Below are 17533 nucleotides of genomic sequence, written 5' to 3'. Positions count from 1 at the left end.
GTCAGCCATGTGTTTTGATTTTTATTCACACTCACTTCCATTGGCCAAATTTACATTATCAAAGAAGTCAAAATCTACCCGCCTGTGCAGCAAAATAAATGTGTTCTCTATTTCAAGGTAATATTTTTTTTTAAATATAATTTTTATTGGAATTTTTTACAGAAAATATAAAACATAACGACAAACAATGAAATGCAACAAAATAACCCATAATAACTGTAACACCCCCAGACCATATGTATCCCATCCCCCCACCCCCCAACCCCAATGAACAACAAAAGAACTTAAAAATAAATTAAAATTAAATAAACAAACATAGTCATCGTCCGCCCCCCCCCCCCCTTTTCCCTCCCCCTTCCCCCCTCCCCCCGGGTTGCTGCTGCTACTGTCCCTGTACCCTACCGTTGAGCCAGAAAGTCGAGGAAAGGTTGCCACCGTTTAAAGAACCCTTGTACCGACCCTCTCAGGGCGAATTTGACCTTCTCGAGCTTAATGAAACCCGCCATGTCATTGATCCAGGTCTCCACGCTTGGGGGCCTCGCATCCTTCCATTGTAGCAAGATACTTCGCCGGGCTACTAGGCTACTACGCAAAGGCCAGCACACCGGCCTCTTTCGCCTCCTGCACTCCCGGCTCCACCCCAACCCCAAAAATCGCGAGTCCTGGCTTGACCCTGGATCCCACCACCCTCGACACCGTCCTCGCCACCCCCTTCCAGAACTCCTCCAGTGCCGGGCATGCCCAGAACATATGGGCATGGTTCGCTGGACTCCCCGAGCACCTGACACACCTGTCTTCACCCCCAAAGAACCTACTCATCCTCGTCCCAGTCATGTGGGCCCGGTGCAGCACCTTGAATTGGATGAGGCTAAGCCGCGCACACGAGGAGGAAGAATTAACCCTCTCCAGAGCATCAGCCCATGTCCCGTCTTCGATCTGTTCCCCCAGTTCCCCCTCCCACTTAGCTTTCAGCTCCTCTACTGATGCCTCCTCCGCCTCCTGCATAACCTTGTAGATATCAGATATCTTCCCCTCTCCGACCCAGAACCCCGAAAGCACCCTGTCGCTCACCCCCCTCGCAGGAAGCGAAGGGAATCCCTCCACCTGCCGCCTAGCAAATGCCTTTACCTGCAGATACCTGAACATGTTCCCCGGGGGGAGCCCAAATTTCTCCTCCAACTCCCCCAGGCTTGCAAATCTCCCATCAATAAACAGGTCCCTCAGCTGTCTGATGCCCGCTCTGTGCCAACTCTGAAATCCCCCATCAATGTTCCCCGGGACGAACCTATGGTTCCCCCTTAACGGAGCCTCCATCGAGCCCCCCACTTCTCCCCTATGTCGCCTCCACTGCCCCCAAATCTTGAGGATAGCCGCCACCACCGGACTCGTGGTATACCTCGTAGGAGGGAGAGGCCACGGCGCCGTTACCAGGGCCCCCAGGCTTGTATCTCCACAGGACGCCCTCTCCATCCGTTTCCATGCTGCCCCCTCCCCCTCCATTATCCACTTGCGCACCATCGACACATTGGCCGCCCAATAATACCCCGAGAGATTGGGTAACGCCAGCCCCCCCCATCTCTACCCCGCTCCAAGAAGACCCTCTTCACCCTCGGGGTCCCATGCGCCCAAACAAAGCTCATGATACTGCTAGTCACCCTTCTAAAAAAGGCCCTAGGGATAAAGATGGGCAAACACTGAAAAAGGAACAAGAACCTCGGGAGAACCGTCATTTTAACGGACTGCACTCTACCCGCCAACGATAGCGGCACCATGTCCCACCTTTTAAATTCCTCTTCTTCCATCTGTTCAAGGTAATATTTTGAGATAGTTAGAATAAAACTATTTTTAAACCACGAAGCAAATGAATACATTATTCCAAAGTAGAAACAGAAAGTACTGGAAAACCCCAGCAGATTTGGTAGCATCCTCTGAACAGAGAAACAAGAGTGCTAAGCTCTGAACACTCTGTCCAGATCAAGCAGTGATTTGCTTGTACTTCTTTAAGCTTTGACCTGTGTATTGTCTGCTTGCAATGCAGGGTGCAATTCTCCCAAAATATTTCCAAATGTGGGGCGGGATTCTCCGATCCCCCCGCCGGGTCGGAGAATTGCCTGGAGGCGGCGTGAATCCCGCCCCCGCCAGCTGCCGAACTCTCCGGCGCCGGTTGGCGGGCTCCCCTCCAGCGATTCTCCGGCCCGCGATGGGCTGAAGTACTGCCTGTTCTATGCAGGTCCTGCAGGCGTAAATTGGAGTTGGTCGTTTACCGGTGGGACCTGGTGGTGCGGGTGGGTTCTGGGGTCCTTGGGGGGGGGGGGGGGGGGGGGCACGGGGCGATCTGGTCCCAGGGAGTACTCCCACAGTGGCCTGGCCCGCGATCAGGGTCCACCGATCTGCGGGCGTGCCTGTGCTGTGGGGGCACTCTATTCCTACGCGCCGGCCATGTAAGCCTCCGCGATGACCGGCTCGAAGGTGAACCACCCCCCGCGCATACGCGGACCCGTGCCGGCCGGTGGAGTCCCTTTGGACCAGGCTGGCGCGGCGCCAAAGGCCTTCCACGCCGGCCGGCGGGGCACAAACCATTCCGGCGGGCGGAGCATAAACCACTCCGGCGCCGGCTTAGCCGCTGAAGGATTCCGCACTTTTGGTGCGGCCCGAAGCTGGAGTGGTTCCCGCCACTCCACCGCGCCGTTTCAGCCCGCCCCGCTGGGTAGGGGAGAATCCCGCCCAAGGTCTGCATGCTCGCGGTCATGAAGCACAGGGAGTGGACGATTGCCCTCTGGGACTGCACCACATCACCTATTGACTGTGCCACCACCTTCTGGGTCTATGCCACATCAGCCAGTGACTGCTTGATCTCCTTCTGAGACTGGGCCAACTCCCTCTGCGTCTGTGCCACATCGGGCAGCACCTGGGCATTGTGCTGACATTCTCAACCATGAACTGCTGTGACTGGGCCAGGGGCCCCACTGCAAATAGTTGCCTGAGTCAAGAACCCTGTCCTGGGCCACGACCGGCGCCTGAACAGAATGCCCCAGGCCTTGGACATGCTGATCCATGGCCAAAACCCTCACCCCCAATGCCTCCATAACGTAGTGTGTTGGGGGAGGGGATGGGTGGGGGGAACAGAAAATGGCAGTGTAAGACAGTTCAACGCATGCAGCCCAGGCGTGGGTAGCTTGTGGCTTCAGTGGCCAGGACACCCAGCCATGGCAGACGGTATGGGTGCCAGCATGTGGTTCAGCTGCCTTCCATATGGGGAAGGTGGGGGGGTCACAGGCGTGGGGTTGCGGGTTGGTGCCAGGGGCACAGTGCTGCCAACTCACCCTGGCCGCTCAAAGAAGGTCGTACAGTTTCTTCCTGCACTGCAGGCAGTCTGGATGATGTTGCCCATGGCGCTGACAGCCTCTGCCACCTGCGCCCAGGCATGGCAAACGCCGCTGGTAGTAACATTCTTCGGGGGTATAGGGTCACCCGCCTCTCCTCAACAGCTTCCAGGTGGGTCTCCAGCATGGCGTCCATAAATCGTGGCGCCACGCTTCTTGCTGCCATCTTGTTGGCTGGGATGTGTGCGTATGGAGAATGAAATGTTTATTTGTGGCTGCAGCTTGTCAGCCTCCTGAATGTCAATCTCGGAACCGACGAATCCAGCACTGTGTCTCATTGGAATTGATTGTGTTCCACGTGCGCTGGTGCTAGCCCCTTGACAGTTTCTGAATCGATCCAGGTGCAGCACCAGTTTTGCCATTGTGAAAGTCCACAAATCCTGCCCTGGTGTCAACACTTAGGGGTGTGATTCAGCAGACTCAAGTTAAAATCCATTGAATGACATGTTTAAGGGGGTGTTTCTCAGTGGCTCCAGCGCCGAGAAGCACCTTGCTATCCAATAGCACTTGGTCCTTATTTTTGTCCTCGGGAGCTCTTCCACGCCGAGGCCACACTTAGAGGGATTTGAAAGCCTCCGCGTAGATCGGAGCACATTTAGTCTGGCAGCCCCAATCTTCAAACCCCACCCTTTCAGCTCCACCTCACCTTTTTATCCCCTCTACCGCCCTTCCAAACCTTGGGGGGGCCCAAGGCAACCCCCCAGACCTCCCTTCCACCTGGCTCCTCTGGGTTCGGCCCCAGGCAGTGCCAAACTGGGACCTTGGCATCTGGCAGTGCCAAGGTGGTACTATCAAGGTGCTCGGGTGGCAGTGCCAGGGTGCCAGGGGAGTGCCAGGGTACCACCCTGCCCTGGCCCCGACCACCCGGTGAGGTCTCCAATGGCCTGGGGACCCCCAGGTGCCATTACAAGTGGTCCACGGTTTGTGTGGACCAGTACTAAATGCCGTCGTGGTCCTGGTAAACAGGCTCAATCTCTGAGTCCCAGGCAATGGGTGAATCCAACATCCAGGTATTTAAATGAGGTATGTGATTCTATGATCTCGCCCAGCAATCCGCGCCGGGTGTAATGGGACCATTGAGTCACGCCCATGGTCTTGGACATACCCATGATGTGAATGACAGGATACAAATGCAGTATCTTTCTTTTGGTGGCTTTAGTTGTAGGGTCTCTTTATGGAAACTGCTGTTCTCTATTAGGAGTAGAAAACCACCATTTAGGGAGAAAAATGTGACATTAAAGTTATAAATATTTTGATCCCAGCACAGCCAAATATTTGTAATGCTTACCGCATCAAATAGCATTTCTGGTTAATCCCACAGATAACCATATTCTACCCTCTGTAAATGAAATGAAATGAAATGAAAATGAAAGTTGCTTATTGTCACGAGTAGGCTTCAATGAAGTTACTGTGAAAAGCCCCTAGTCGCCACATTCCGGCGCCTGTCCAGGGAGGCTGGTACGGGAATCGAACTGTGCTGCTGGCCTGCTTGGTCTGCTTTACAAGCCAGCGATTTAGCCCGGTGTGCTAAACTAGCCCCTAAATTTGACATAATCCAAACTCTACTGCTTGTATCTTTACATGCACCAAGTCATGTTCACCCATCACTTCTGTTCACTGACCTACATTGGCTCCCAGTATGCAACACCTTCATTTTAAAATTATCATCCTTGGTTTCCAATTCCCCCATGGCTTCCTCTCTCCCTATCTCTATAATCTCCTCCGGTTCTACAACTTTCTTAGATACCTGTGCTCCTCTAACTCTGGCCTCTTGAGGAAGCACAATTTTAATTGTCCAATCATTGATGGCCATGTCTTTGGGTGCCAAGGCCCTAAGCTCTGGAATTCCCTCCCTAAATCTCTCTACTTTTTTTTCTCTTCATTAAGGCATCCCTTAGAACCTCGCCCTTTGACCACGTTTTAGGGTATCTACCCCAGTGTCTCTTTGCCTTATTGTCAAGTTTAGTTTGATAATACTCCTGCCTGTTATTATGTTAAAGGAACTATATAAGTATGAATTATTCTTATATACTTTAGATGTCAGATCAGCTTGAGATATTTTAAACAAACCAACTGTGGCCAAAAAAATGACAAGTAAGAAATTATGTAAGAAGCCAAAACAAACGGATGGGATTTTCCCAAATAGCGGTAAAGAAAAATGACTTTGAAGCCATCAACACCAATGGTGACTTTTACCGCCATATCATTTGGAGCATAGTAAAGAACATGGCAAAGGGGCGGATTCCATGAGTTTACACTGGCAGGGTGGGCTATGATTGAGTCCACTGGGCACTAGCATAGATTTATTTTAAGATCGGGATGCCATTTTTAAAGATTGTCCAGTGAACAAATGTTCATCAGGAAATCCTAGCCCCCCCCCCCCCCCCCCCCCCCCCCCCCCCCCGCCCCGTGCAACCCCTCCCAGCACTACCCGTGTCCGGACATGCCCTCCCCCCCCACCTCCGCCAAAGTGATGCACTCACACAAGCTCCTCTGGCAGGTCTGCTCATCAGGTGCATGCCTTGGGAAACCAGTCGGGTTTCACGCTGTTCTGCCCTCCCACCGACGTGAATGGTCTTTCTTACTGAGGCGATGATTCAGGCCTGATAATGATATTCTAATATATGGAAAGGATGTTCCATATGTTGAACTTCAGGAAACCCGTTAATCACAATTTGTACATCTCGCGAGATTTTCCACTCCCATCGCTGAATCCACCCAGCGAAAATGGGAGCAGGAAATCTTGGCCAACAAGTTATTCGGAGAGGGATGACTGTTTAGACTGTTACATTTGAAATATGGCAATTATTTTTAGGGCATATGAAGTTGTTATTATAATTTATATTTATTTCTCTCAAACAGCATTTCCTACCTGCACTCCTCTGACCCAATTCACCTGTAATAACGGGAGGTGCATCACCGATAAGTGGCGTTGCGATTCAGGTAATAGAATTATATTAATTGAAAGTATTACTGCTGACTCTCCAATGGTGTTTTATGCACCATCTTTTTTTTCCATAATGATTTTGAAGTGAAGTGTGAAGTCCTGCGTTCATTTTTGTCAGATGGGTATTTTTGTTTAACGGTAGTGTTTTCTTGATTTATCTTCTAACGAGAGTTAGAACAGATTTCATACAATCACAAATCTAGCAACCTATTCATAATTATATTATACTTTGAAATGGTTGCCCATGACTTCCGATCTCCAGAGAGTCGTACCCAGGAGGTATCCCAGAAGATAGACCAGAGGTCCCCATGTAAGGACAGCATGGTAATTGCCCAGGAAGTTCAAACGTCTGATGGCAATTACCCTCTACTGGTGCCATCTGATTCTCCAATCTAAATCGGAGAGTTCAGATGGTTTCAACTGTGTTACCCAGGAAAACTTAGAAGAGTTAAAACTAACTCTAACCCCTGGGTGACGATAGTACTAACCCAACCCCCATAGATGCCCCTACGTGACCCTGGGTCTAACACTGCAAGCCCCCCTCCCTCATCCCCGACCCTTCGATTACTGACTAACCCACACCAACCAGCTAACCGTCCTGACATGCCCCTTCCCTCCACCTTACAACCATCCCCATCTTATCAGCTTAGCTTACACACTTGCCTTCTTTCGAACTGTTTGAACTTTGAAACGTACCTGCTATATGGCAGCTAGTACTGTGAAAAAGGAGGCATGGCTTCACTTCCCTCACACTGCTGCACTTGACAGAAGACCCCAGGAACCCATTGCATTGCACTTTTCTCACCTGTCCTGAGTCAGAAGGTTGGGCGAGTAAGGTGCAGCTGCATTCTCATATAAGTGAAAAGGAGGAAAGTGGCAATCCTACTGTGACTGCCACTCTTCAGCCATCGAGGTTTACAGCATGGAAACAGGCCCTTCGGCCCAACTTGTCCATGCCGCCCAGGTTTTACCACTAAGCTAGTTCTAATTGCCCGCATTTGGATCATATCCCTCTCTACCCATCTTACCCATATAACTGTCTAAATGCTTTTTAAATGACAAAATTGTACCCGCCTCTACGACTGTCCCAACCAGCTCATTCCAGACACTCACCACCCTCTGTGCGAAAAAGTTGTTCCTCTGGACCTTTTTGTACCTCTCCCCTTTCACCATTTATCTAAATTAAATTCAATCTGCCATTCATCAGCCCACTGGCCCAAATGATCAAGATCTTGTTGCAATCCTAGATAACCTTCTTCATTGTCCACTGTGCATCAATCTTGGTGCCATCTGCAAACTTACCTGCATGCCTATCTGCATACTTATCTGCGTACCTCCTAAATTCTCATCTAAATCATTAATATAAATAACAAATAACAGTGAACCCAGCACTGATCCCTGAGGCACACCACTGGTCACAGGCCTCCAGTTTGAAAAACAACCCTCTGCAACCACCCTTTGCTTTTGTCGTCAACCCAATTTTGTATCCATTTGTCTACCTCACCCTGGATCCCATGAGACTTAACCTCATGCAACAACCTACCATGCGGTACCTTTTCAAAGGCCTTTCTAAAGTCCATGTAGGCAACGTCTACAACACTGCCCTCATCTACCTTCTTGGTTTCCCCTTCAAAAAACTCAATCAAATTTGTGAGACATGATTTTCCACTCCCAAAGCCATGCTGACTGTCCCTAATCAGACATTGCCTCTCTAAATGCCTGTTGATCCTGTCTCTCAAAATACCTTCTAGCAACTTACCCACCACAGACGTTAGGCTCATCGGTCTATAGTTCCCAGGCTTTTCCTTGCAGCCCTTCTTAAAGAAAAGCACAACATTTGCTACTCTCCAATCTTCAGGCACCTCACCTGTGGCTGTCAATTCAAATATCTCTTCTCGGCGACCCATAATTTCCTCCCTGGCCTCCCACAGCGTCCTGGGATACGTTTTGAAAATCGCTCATTGTCACAAGTAGGCTTCAAATGAGGTTACTGTGAAAAGCCCCGAATAACTTCAGGTGCCAGGGATTTATCTACCTTGATGCGCTTTAAGACTTCCAGCACCTCTTTCTCTGTAATATGTACACTCCTCAAGACATCAATATTTATTTCCCCAAGTTCCCTAACATCCATGCCTTTCTCAACAGTAAATATCGATGAGAAATATTCATTTAGGATCTCACCTATCTCTTGTGAATCCGTAAATAGATCACCTCGTAGATCCTTAAGAGGCCCTACCCTCTCCCTAGTTATTCTTTTGCCCTTTATGCATTTCTAGAAGCTCTTGGGATTCTCCTTTGCCTTATCTGCCAAGACAATCTCATGTCCCCTTTTTGCCTTCCTGATTTCTCTCTTAACTCCGACAACCTCTATATTCTTCAAGGGATCCACTTGATCCCAGCTGCCTATGTACGTCAACTGCGTCCTCCTTCTTTCTGACCAGGGCCTCAAGGTCCTGACCTAGTGACAGTATATTTTAAAATGTATTTTCCACAAATTTCAGTATGTATTAGGTACCAGGACTCAAAGGGTTAAGTTCTGAATGCGGATTGTATACTTTTGACTTGTATTCCCTTGAATTTAGAAGATAGTGGGTTGATATAATTGAGGTGTTTAAAACGATAAAAGGATCTGATGGGATAGATACCGAGAAACTATTTCCTCTGATGGTGGAATCAATAGTAATGGGACATAATCTTAGATTGCGAGCTAAGCCATTTAGGAGAGAAATAAGGAAAGACTTTTTCACACACAGTGTGGTAGTGATGTGGAGTTCTCTGTTCCCAAAGTATGTGACTGTTGGTTCAATTTAAATTTTCAAGACTGAGATCGACAGATTTTTATTGGGTAAAAGTATCAAGGGATGTGAATCAAAGGCGGGTAAACGGATTTGAGATACAGATCAGCCCTGAACAAATTGAATGGCAGAACAAGGAGGGCACTGAATAGCCTACTCCTGTTCCTGAGTTCCGAGATGTGGAAGCAAGCTGGAGCTTCATACTATGAGCAGAATACAAAAGAAGGGAAGCCATGACACCTTCATTTCGAACCTTGTTTAGACCACACTTGGAGGACTGTGAGCAGTACTGCTCTCCATGCTACAGAAAGATTGTGGAAACAGTGTGGGAAGTGCAAGCAAGATTTAAAAGGGTGTTACTAAAACTAAAATTATGCTACAATCCGGAATGAGTCAGCAGGCTGGGGTATCCTTGAAAAATAGAAAACTAAGGGGATGGCTGCTCATTTTTTTAAATTATAGACTGTGAACATGGACCAATTGAATTATTGCTATGTTGCAAATTCTATGCAATTACACAATTAAAACCATCTCAGAAATTGTACTTGAAAAATATGTTTTTAGACGTTGGAAGCATTTTAAGTGCCATGATCATGTTTGTAGAATCAGACAATATAGGAGGAGGCCATTCTGTTGGTGGTGGGGTTCGAATACATCGTTCCTCATGTCCTTCCCACCTCCAAGCTTACCACCAATGAGAGCACTTGATTTCGCCCCAAGATTGTAATCGAATTGCAGGGTTCAGGGGATTTATGCTGCAACTTCATCCCTGATAGCTACAGTCCATGTAATTCTTTATGATGCAAAAATTGATGATCATTTAAAAATGAAATGATAGCTAGTGCAAGAAGCCAAGTGCATTTTGGATTTACTTGGAATTATTATCAATGATTTTAATGATTGACACCACTAAGGAAGATGCTGAAACATAGCTCAGACAATCGTAGGTTTGAGCTCTTTTTTGTGCTGAGTTAGCCCGTCTTGCCCAGGGCATATTGCATTTCATTGAATTAACCCCATCACTCTCCTGCAAAAAGGGAATTACTGTTAATTAGTTTGCATGTGTCCAAATATCGAGTGAGGACAGGATTGGGGTAGGCTGGGATGTCTCGACATGAAACAGCCTGCACTCAAGGAATACATATGAAAAATAACCAGCTGGATGAGGTACAGGACGATTGCTGTCACCAATGGAGCTGATGTCTCAGCAAGATGTGTCTTCAAGAAAAAACTTCATTTAATCTAAACTTGTTCTAAATTTGCACGTTTCCTGTAACTGCTATTCTTCCTGGAATTCAGTGTTGATGGCCATTTACCATTTTTATTAACCATCTGTGAGCTGCGATTGAAAACTTGGGTGAGCATATTTTTAATTGTGTTACATTTGTTACAGACGATGATTGTGGGGATGGCAGTGATGAGCTCGGCTGTTCTCCTTCTTGTACCAACGCTCAGTTCAAATGTAACAATGGCCGGTGTATTCCTGAGCACTGGATCTGTGATGGAGACAACGACTGTGGTGATTTTAGCGATGAAACCCACGCTAATTGCACAGAAGCAGGTTTGTGTGCTGAATGACTGATGTTGCAGATGTTCAAAAGCTGCAATTTTTGGGGTAAATCAGAAATATTCAAATACACTCATTGTGGGACACAATGAGTAAATTGTGAAGGGGACACAAGGATGCTCCAAAGGGATAGCGATAGAAAAAATGAGTTTGCAGTAATACTGGGTCTCCCATTTAGACAGAGATGAGGAGACTTTCTTTTCTTGCGAAAGGTTGTTAGTCTGTGGACTACTCTTTCTCTGAGAGTAGTGTAGGGAGGGTCATTGGATATTTTTTAAAGGCCGAGCTGGATAGATTCTTCACCAACAAGGGAGTTAAAATGTATATGGGGTAGAAAGGAAAGTAGAGGCCACAAGCAGATCAGCCAGATGGCAAAGCAGGATCAAGCGGTCTAATTTGTACATCCATAAGTTAAATGAGTGGACTCACCTGATGAAGGAGCTACGCTCATAAAGCTAGTGATTCCAAATAATTCCTGTTGGACTTTAACCTGGTGTTGTAAGACTTCTTACTGTGCCCCACCCCAGTCCAATGCCAGAATCTCCACATCAAAGATAGAATCAGCGTGCACTTGCAGCTAGTTACAAAGATTGAGAGGGGGCAAAATCTTGAGATCTATAAAATGCCCAAGAGCATATATAATGTAGATGTAAACTGCATATTGAACTTCAAATTAGAATTCAAAACTGGTATGTACAGAAGCTTCAAATAGGAGTACTGACCAAAAGACTTTATGGACTATGCAAACTATTAAATATCCAGAATGGATCTTAGTAAAATAAGTTATTGATATCTTCCCCCACAGTTGATCATACGGACTGAATTTGTTCTGTAAGAACAAGCTGGATTTGTGATTCAAATTACCCCTTTTCGCCCCTTATGTTCATCTGTTGAATGCAATTACATGTGAAGAAATTTACAAATCAGTGAATCCAATCAAACAACCACAATATATAAGGATTGCGAGGAAAGAAAAACAATGATATGTACTTCTGGGTTATAGAAAAATGTAACTGCAAATACATGCGATGAAACAAGCCTTTTCAAAATTAGATTGGTACCTTCAGGTGTATGATGAACACATATTGAAAAGATTTAGGGCAGAAATCCCCCCCCCCCCCCCACACCCCGCCCCCAAAATGGCAAAGTGTCAGGTTCTGACTGAAAACCAATGTTTCTCCCCAGGCAGGTCTTCTGTTAAGATCTTCCCAGATTTGGTCATTTTTTAGAAAGGAGTGTGTGCTTTGTGCCATCATTGTGGGAAACGGATCCCAAAGACACCAGCCAGCTTGCCGTTTTAAAGGGCGCCCCGATCTCAAAGTGAAGTCAAAGACCTCCCTTATCGCAACCCAGACAGATATCAGGAGCACCCCCCCCCCCCCCCCCCCAAATAATGATCACTGGCATCAACCACTCACAAGGATCGCTGGCATCTGGTATTGGAACCCTCCCAATGGGTCTCCCTATAGGCCCTGGCCCCGTCCCCTTTTCAGGCCTCACCCTTTGACAGTACCAACCAGACACTGGCAGAGGGCAACCTTGTCCCTGACCACCCTGGGGTACGCTGACCTCTGAACCTCAGTCATCATATCTGTGATTCCCACCAGTAACACATAGAACATAGAACATAGAACAGTACAGCACAGAACAGGCCCTTCGGCCCTCGATGTTGTGCCGAGCAATGATCACCCTACTTAAACCCACATACCCGTAACCCAACAATCCCCCCCATTAACCTTACACTACGGGCAATTTAGCATGGCCAATCCACCTAACCCGCACATCTTTGGACTGTGGGAGGAAACCGGAGCACCCGGAGGAAACCCACGCACACACGGGGAGGACGTGCAGACTCCACACAGACAGTGACCCAGCCGGGAATCGAACCTGGGACCCTGGAGCTGTGAAGCATTGATGCTAACCACCATGCTACTGTGAGGCCCCGATGCCGGTAGATGATGCCGGCATGATGCCGGTGGATAGGAACATCTGACATTCCCGAAAGATTCGGCATGAAGCCGATTCTGAATATTTAAATACATTACAATGTATAGTCCAAACCTGATTATGTCGCCGGTGGGTGCAGGGAAGATCTCATTTTGAGATCTTCCTGTCACAAATCCCACTGTGGCCTTCTCGCGAGGGTTTCTGGCCATTACGGGATTCGTGCCTGTGGTGAACGGGCCAGGAAAATCGCAGCCTTAGTTTTGAAGTTCATTATTGCAACACCATAATTAAAGTCACGCAATGAAACCTGTCACTTTTATCAGACAAGTAAAGACAAATGAAAACTGAGGAATGCTGAACTTATCAGTGACCTATTAAGGTCTTCCTCATGAATTAATTGAAAATTGTTTTGCACTGTTCTAAACTGAATATTCTATCCAACCTTTAACTTCAAAATTGAAAAAATAATATGTCCTGACAGAAAATGAGAATTAACTCAACTTCAGATAGGTTATGTAACTCAGAAAATGCTCTCTACCAGGAATATTTAAATCACTGCTTAAATGTTATACTTTGCGGGGCTGGGGGGGGGGGGGGGGGGGGGGGGGGGTCCACACCCCTTCCCCCGCCATGTAAAAGTATGGAAGAGACCTGCTCTGGTTTGGTTGGCTAGCCCTGCAGACATTTCACAGGTCTCTGGTTATTAATTGGATTGAGCAAAACCTTCTGCCCCCATTGGGGAGGCAGCTCTGCCTTTGAGAGCTGCTGGCCAATCAAATGATCCAAAACTCTCTTGTGCCAATCGTGCCACTGGAACCTGTGGCCAGGGCTTCAAGACCACAAAGAATCTGTTTTGCGATGGACCCAGCCCACCAGGTTTGCCCAAGGACTCAGTGGGGTCAGGCTTGCCGGCCCCAGCGAGAGTGGTGGACTGCTGGCGTGGACAGGGAAGGGGGGACGGGAAAAATGCTGGGTGAGGAAATGTCTCGGTGAGGTTCAAGTGAGGGGTGGGCAGGAGGGTAGTTGCAACCATTAATGGGCATGGAGGCCCAAAAAGGAGGTACCCTGTCCACACCTTGCCCAGCCAGCAGTCCATTAGGTTTTATCTGGTGGGCTGGAGACTTGGCACTGGCCTCTCCCACCACAGGTAAAATCCCAGTGGCAACAGGAGGGGGTTCTTAAGTAACCATTAATAAGCCACAAATATCGTGATATACAGTATTTCATCCTATCATTCAGTCCATTAATCTATATACACTTTCCTGAATAATTTATTTTAATTTTAATATTGACTATCATAAGCATGGAAAGCACTTTATTAGTTTCTACTGTTCCTCAACATGGATTTTACTTCACTTTAATGGCATTTGAGCACTGCCTTGGAAATGCTAATGTGGGTCCTCCATTTCATACCAATTTATAGGATTTACATTGATATATGTTATTAGGGTTAGAACGATTGAAATTTTCCACTGTGAAAGTGCTGGAAAAATTAATGAATAGTGTATGATAAAATATTTATTTATTAAATACATGTTCTGTGAATGCTGATTCTGAAATAAATAATTTTACAGACTCCATATAGAATACCTTACACTGCATACATTACAACTAAAAATTAAGCTGATTTAAAAAAATATTTTTACATGATTGAAATATTAAATTTTTCAAACTCACAATGTCTATTTGTTCTCAACCAGCGAAATATTTGAGTTAATCACTTAGAATCCCCATGCATGAATTATTGGTTCACCTTCAGAAGATTATGTTGTTTGTCATGTTTGCATAGAACAAGGCATTTTTATTTTACACAACTTTTAGCTCTGCTTAATTAGTTTCTTGTTCTGCTCAATCATTGACATTGGGTGTTATTTAGGACATCACAATGCTGTCTGAGTCTCTCTCAAAGTAATCATGGGCCACACTTGTGCAGATTTCATTACAGCAGTTTGGCAAAGCAGCCCATCGGTTATTACCAGTAGGCAATGAGAAAAGAAGCGCCCCTTTGCTCTAAATAAAACAAATCAACTGATGTTAACTTTCCCATTATTTTGCCTCAGAGTTCTGAAATCTTTATTAAATCTGTTTTACTGTGCCTCACAAAAAATCAGGTTTTTTCTTGTTTTTTGAAAATGTATTTTTCTGATAATGTATTCCTCTGGTTTGTAAAATTAGTCATATCTGAGGTTTACCTGTAAACAGTGAACACTTTTGTTACAATTAACATTTGTGGTCTCTAATGTTGCATCTAAATTAATAATTTAACTCCTACACTGATGAACTTTTACTGAAGCATTCCAGTTTGATATGGTATGCCAGTATTAACCAGACCACAGGCACAGTTGAACATTATGCCTTAAATGTAGACTGAAAACACAGGCAAAGAGTGCTGGGAAAAATCAATAAAAATATGTATTAGTAAAGCACTGAAGAAAGTACAATTAACATAATTGCCATAGCCTTATCAACATTTTTTTTATCAACTAATTGCAAGAAATAATTGTATTAATTGGTAAATGTACTGTTGCATTGCCCCTACAGCCACAAGGCCACCTGGTGGTTGTCACAGAAAACAATTTCAGTGTTATCTGGATGGCAATTGTGTTCCACTGCGATGGCATTGCGATGGGGATTGGGACTGCGAAGATGGCAGTGACGAAAACAGCTGTGAAGGAAACATGAGAACCTGTGACTCCCATTCAGAGTTTGAATGTAAAGACACAGGTATGACACAATAACGTATAGGACTGGTTTAAAGGTATGGTCGTGTTGTCTCAATAATTGCCACTTATCCAGCATCTTTAAAGTTTCAAACATGCCAAAGTGTGTGGGAAGAGAAAGCAATGCCAAACACTAGTAGAAGATTAACTAAGGATGGTGGATGCAAACTTGATCGAAAAGTGGTTTTGAGGAGAGAAGGAGCATGATAGAAGGTTCATGGATAGAGTTGCAGTGTCAAGTCGGAACATAGGAAGGAATACTGGAGAAGTAATGGGCCATTTGGCCTCTTGAGCCTGCTCCGTTATTTGATAAGATTGTGATCTGATTGTGATCTCAGTTCCAATTTCCTGTCTGTCTTTCCTGTCTGTCCCATATCCCTTGGCTTTCTGGTCTAGCAAATATCTTATCAGACTCAGCCTTGAATACATCCAATGATGTAACTTCAACTATTTTCTGGGAAGCATATTCCGCGTACCAATGGCCCTCTGAGAGAAAAAACCTTCTCATCTTCATCTCAAAAAGGAAGTCATCTTATTTTAAATTGTGTCCAGTTTTCCCCACAAAAGAAAACATCTTACTGGTATCACCCCTGTCATGTCCCCTCAGGATCTTTTATGTTTCAATAAGGTTACCTCTCATTATACTGGACTCCGATGGGTCGAGGCCCAACCTGTTCAGCATTACTTCACAAGGTAAGTCCTTCACCCAACGCATTAGTCAAGTGAACCTTCTCTAAACTTCATCTAATGCAATGATATCCTTTTTCAAATAAGGAGAATAAAACCCCACTCAGTATTCCAGGTGTGGTCTCACCAACACTTTGCACAGTTGCAGTGCAACTTCCCTACTTTTAAAATCCATTGAACTTGCAATAAATGCAAAAGATTCATTTGCTTTCTTAATCACTTTCTGTACCTGAATACTAACTTTTTGTGATTCATGCACCAGGACACCCAGATGCCTGTGTGTCACTGAATTCTGTAGTCACCATTTAAATATTACACTGTTTTTTACACTGTTTTACACTGCTACTCTTGATGACTTACTTTCCTATCTGCCGTTGTCATCAGCAAATTTAGCCACCATACATTTGGTCCCTACATCCAAATTATTGATAAAGACTGCAAAAAGTATCGAGCCATCCTAAAAGCCTGCCATAAGAGTAAAGCAAAAGGGTATACAGAAGGCAAAAATTGCATCACACATGCTTGCCACCCCCACATTGATTCTGTATACACCTCCTGCTGCCTCAGGAAGGCAGACAGCATTATCAGAGACCCCTCCCACCCAGGCATTGCCTTCTTCCAGACCCTTCCATCAGACAGAAGGTACAGAAGTCTGAAGACCAGCCCATCCAGACATAGGAACAGCTTCTTCCCCACAGCTACAAGACTCCTCAACGACTTTCCCTCAGACTGATCTGTTCCCTGTAAGAACACTATTTACGATGCCCTATGTTGCTCTTGGTCATTTATTTGGCCCCTTGTTCTGCACTGTAACCAGTCACTGTTTGTCGATGTGCCATTTGTCAATGTTCTCTGTTGATTATTCTTTTGTCTACTATGTACGTACTGTGTACGTTCCCTCGGCCACAGAAAAAGTCACCAAATTCAGGGAATGGTAACCAACTAAATCGAAACAGGAGTGATGTAATAGTGGAAAGTGATCAATGGAACTGGTGAAGCATCTGGGACTTTGGACTTTTGTGATATTGAATTCAGGAGCCTTGGAAAGGAAAGAATTCAAAATGTCTAGTCTTATAATGGCATGGATGAAAGTTTTATTGAGAGGAGGTAAGGACAAAGAATTGCAGAGGTGGAAATAAATGGTCTTGGTAAAAATAGGATACAAGGCTTGAGGTTCAATCAGGGACATGCAGGACTGCAAGGACAATAAGCACCGTCAGATTCAACGACCAGAGTGGTAAACAGAATCAATCCATGGTACAATGCTTCAGCGGGATTTGAATAAAATGCATTGTTTAATGGTAGTAACTTCTGGTTTATTGTCAACCTTTATCCTTTAGCACGCAAGCCACCCAGTTTTTTTGTCAGAATAATCTAGAGCTGTTTACATGACCCCCTTCATTCCTCCACCTTACCCTAAAGTAAAGACATAATCTCAAAACAATTCAATCTTATAATCCACATATTTGTAACAATCACAATGCTTT

General features: G+C 45.7%; 1 protein-coding gene across 1 annotated transcript in view; it reads left to right on the top strand.

The window, feature by feature from the left end:
• LOC119962094 (low-density lipoprotein receptor-related protein 1-like) overlaps positions 1 to 17533 on the top strand; it is a 2271162-nt gene that overhangs the window by 1361319 nt on the left and 892310 nt on the right. The window contains 3 exon segments of the mRNA XM_038789946.1: positions 6246 to 6326; positions 10519 to 10686; positions 15181 to 15363. Of these exon segments, the coding sequence (XP_038645874.1) occupies positions 6246 to 6326; positions 10519 to 10686; positions 15181 to 15363 (432 nt within the window).

The sequence above is a fragment of the Scyliorhinus canicula genome, chromosome 2, assembly GCF_902713615.1.
Source record: "Scyliorhinus canicula chromosome 2, sScyCan1.1, whole genome shotgun sequence".
NCBI classification, from domain to species: Eukaryota; Metazoa; Chordata; class Chondrichthyes; order Carcharhiniformes; family Scyliorhinidae; genus Scyliorhinus; species Scyliorhinus canicula.
This window is presented reverse-complemented; position numbering and strand designations above follow the sequence as displayed.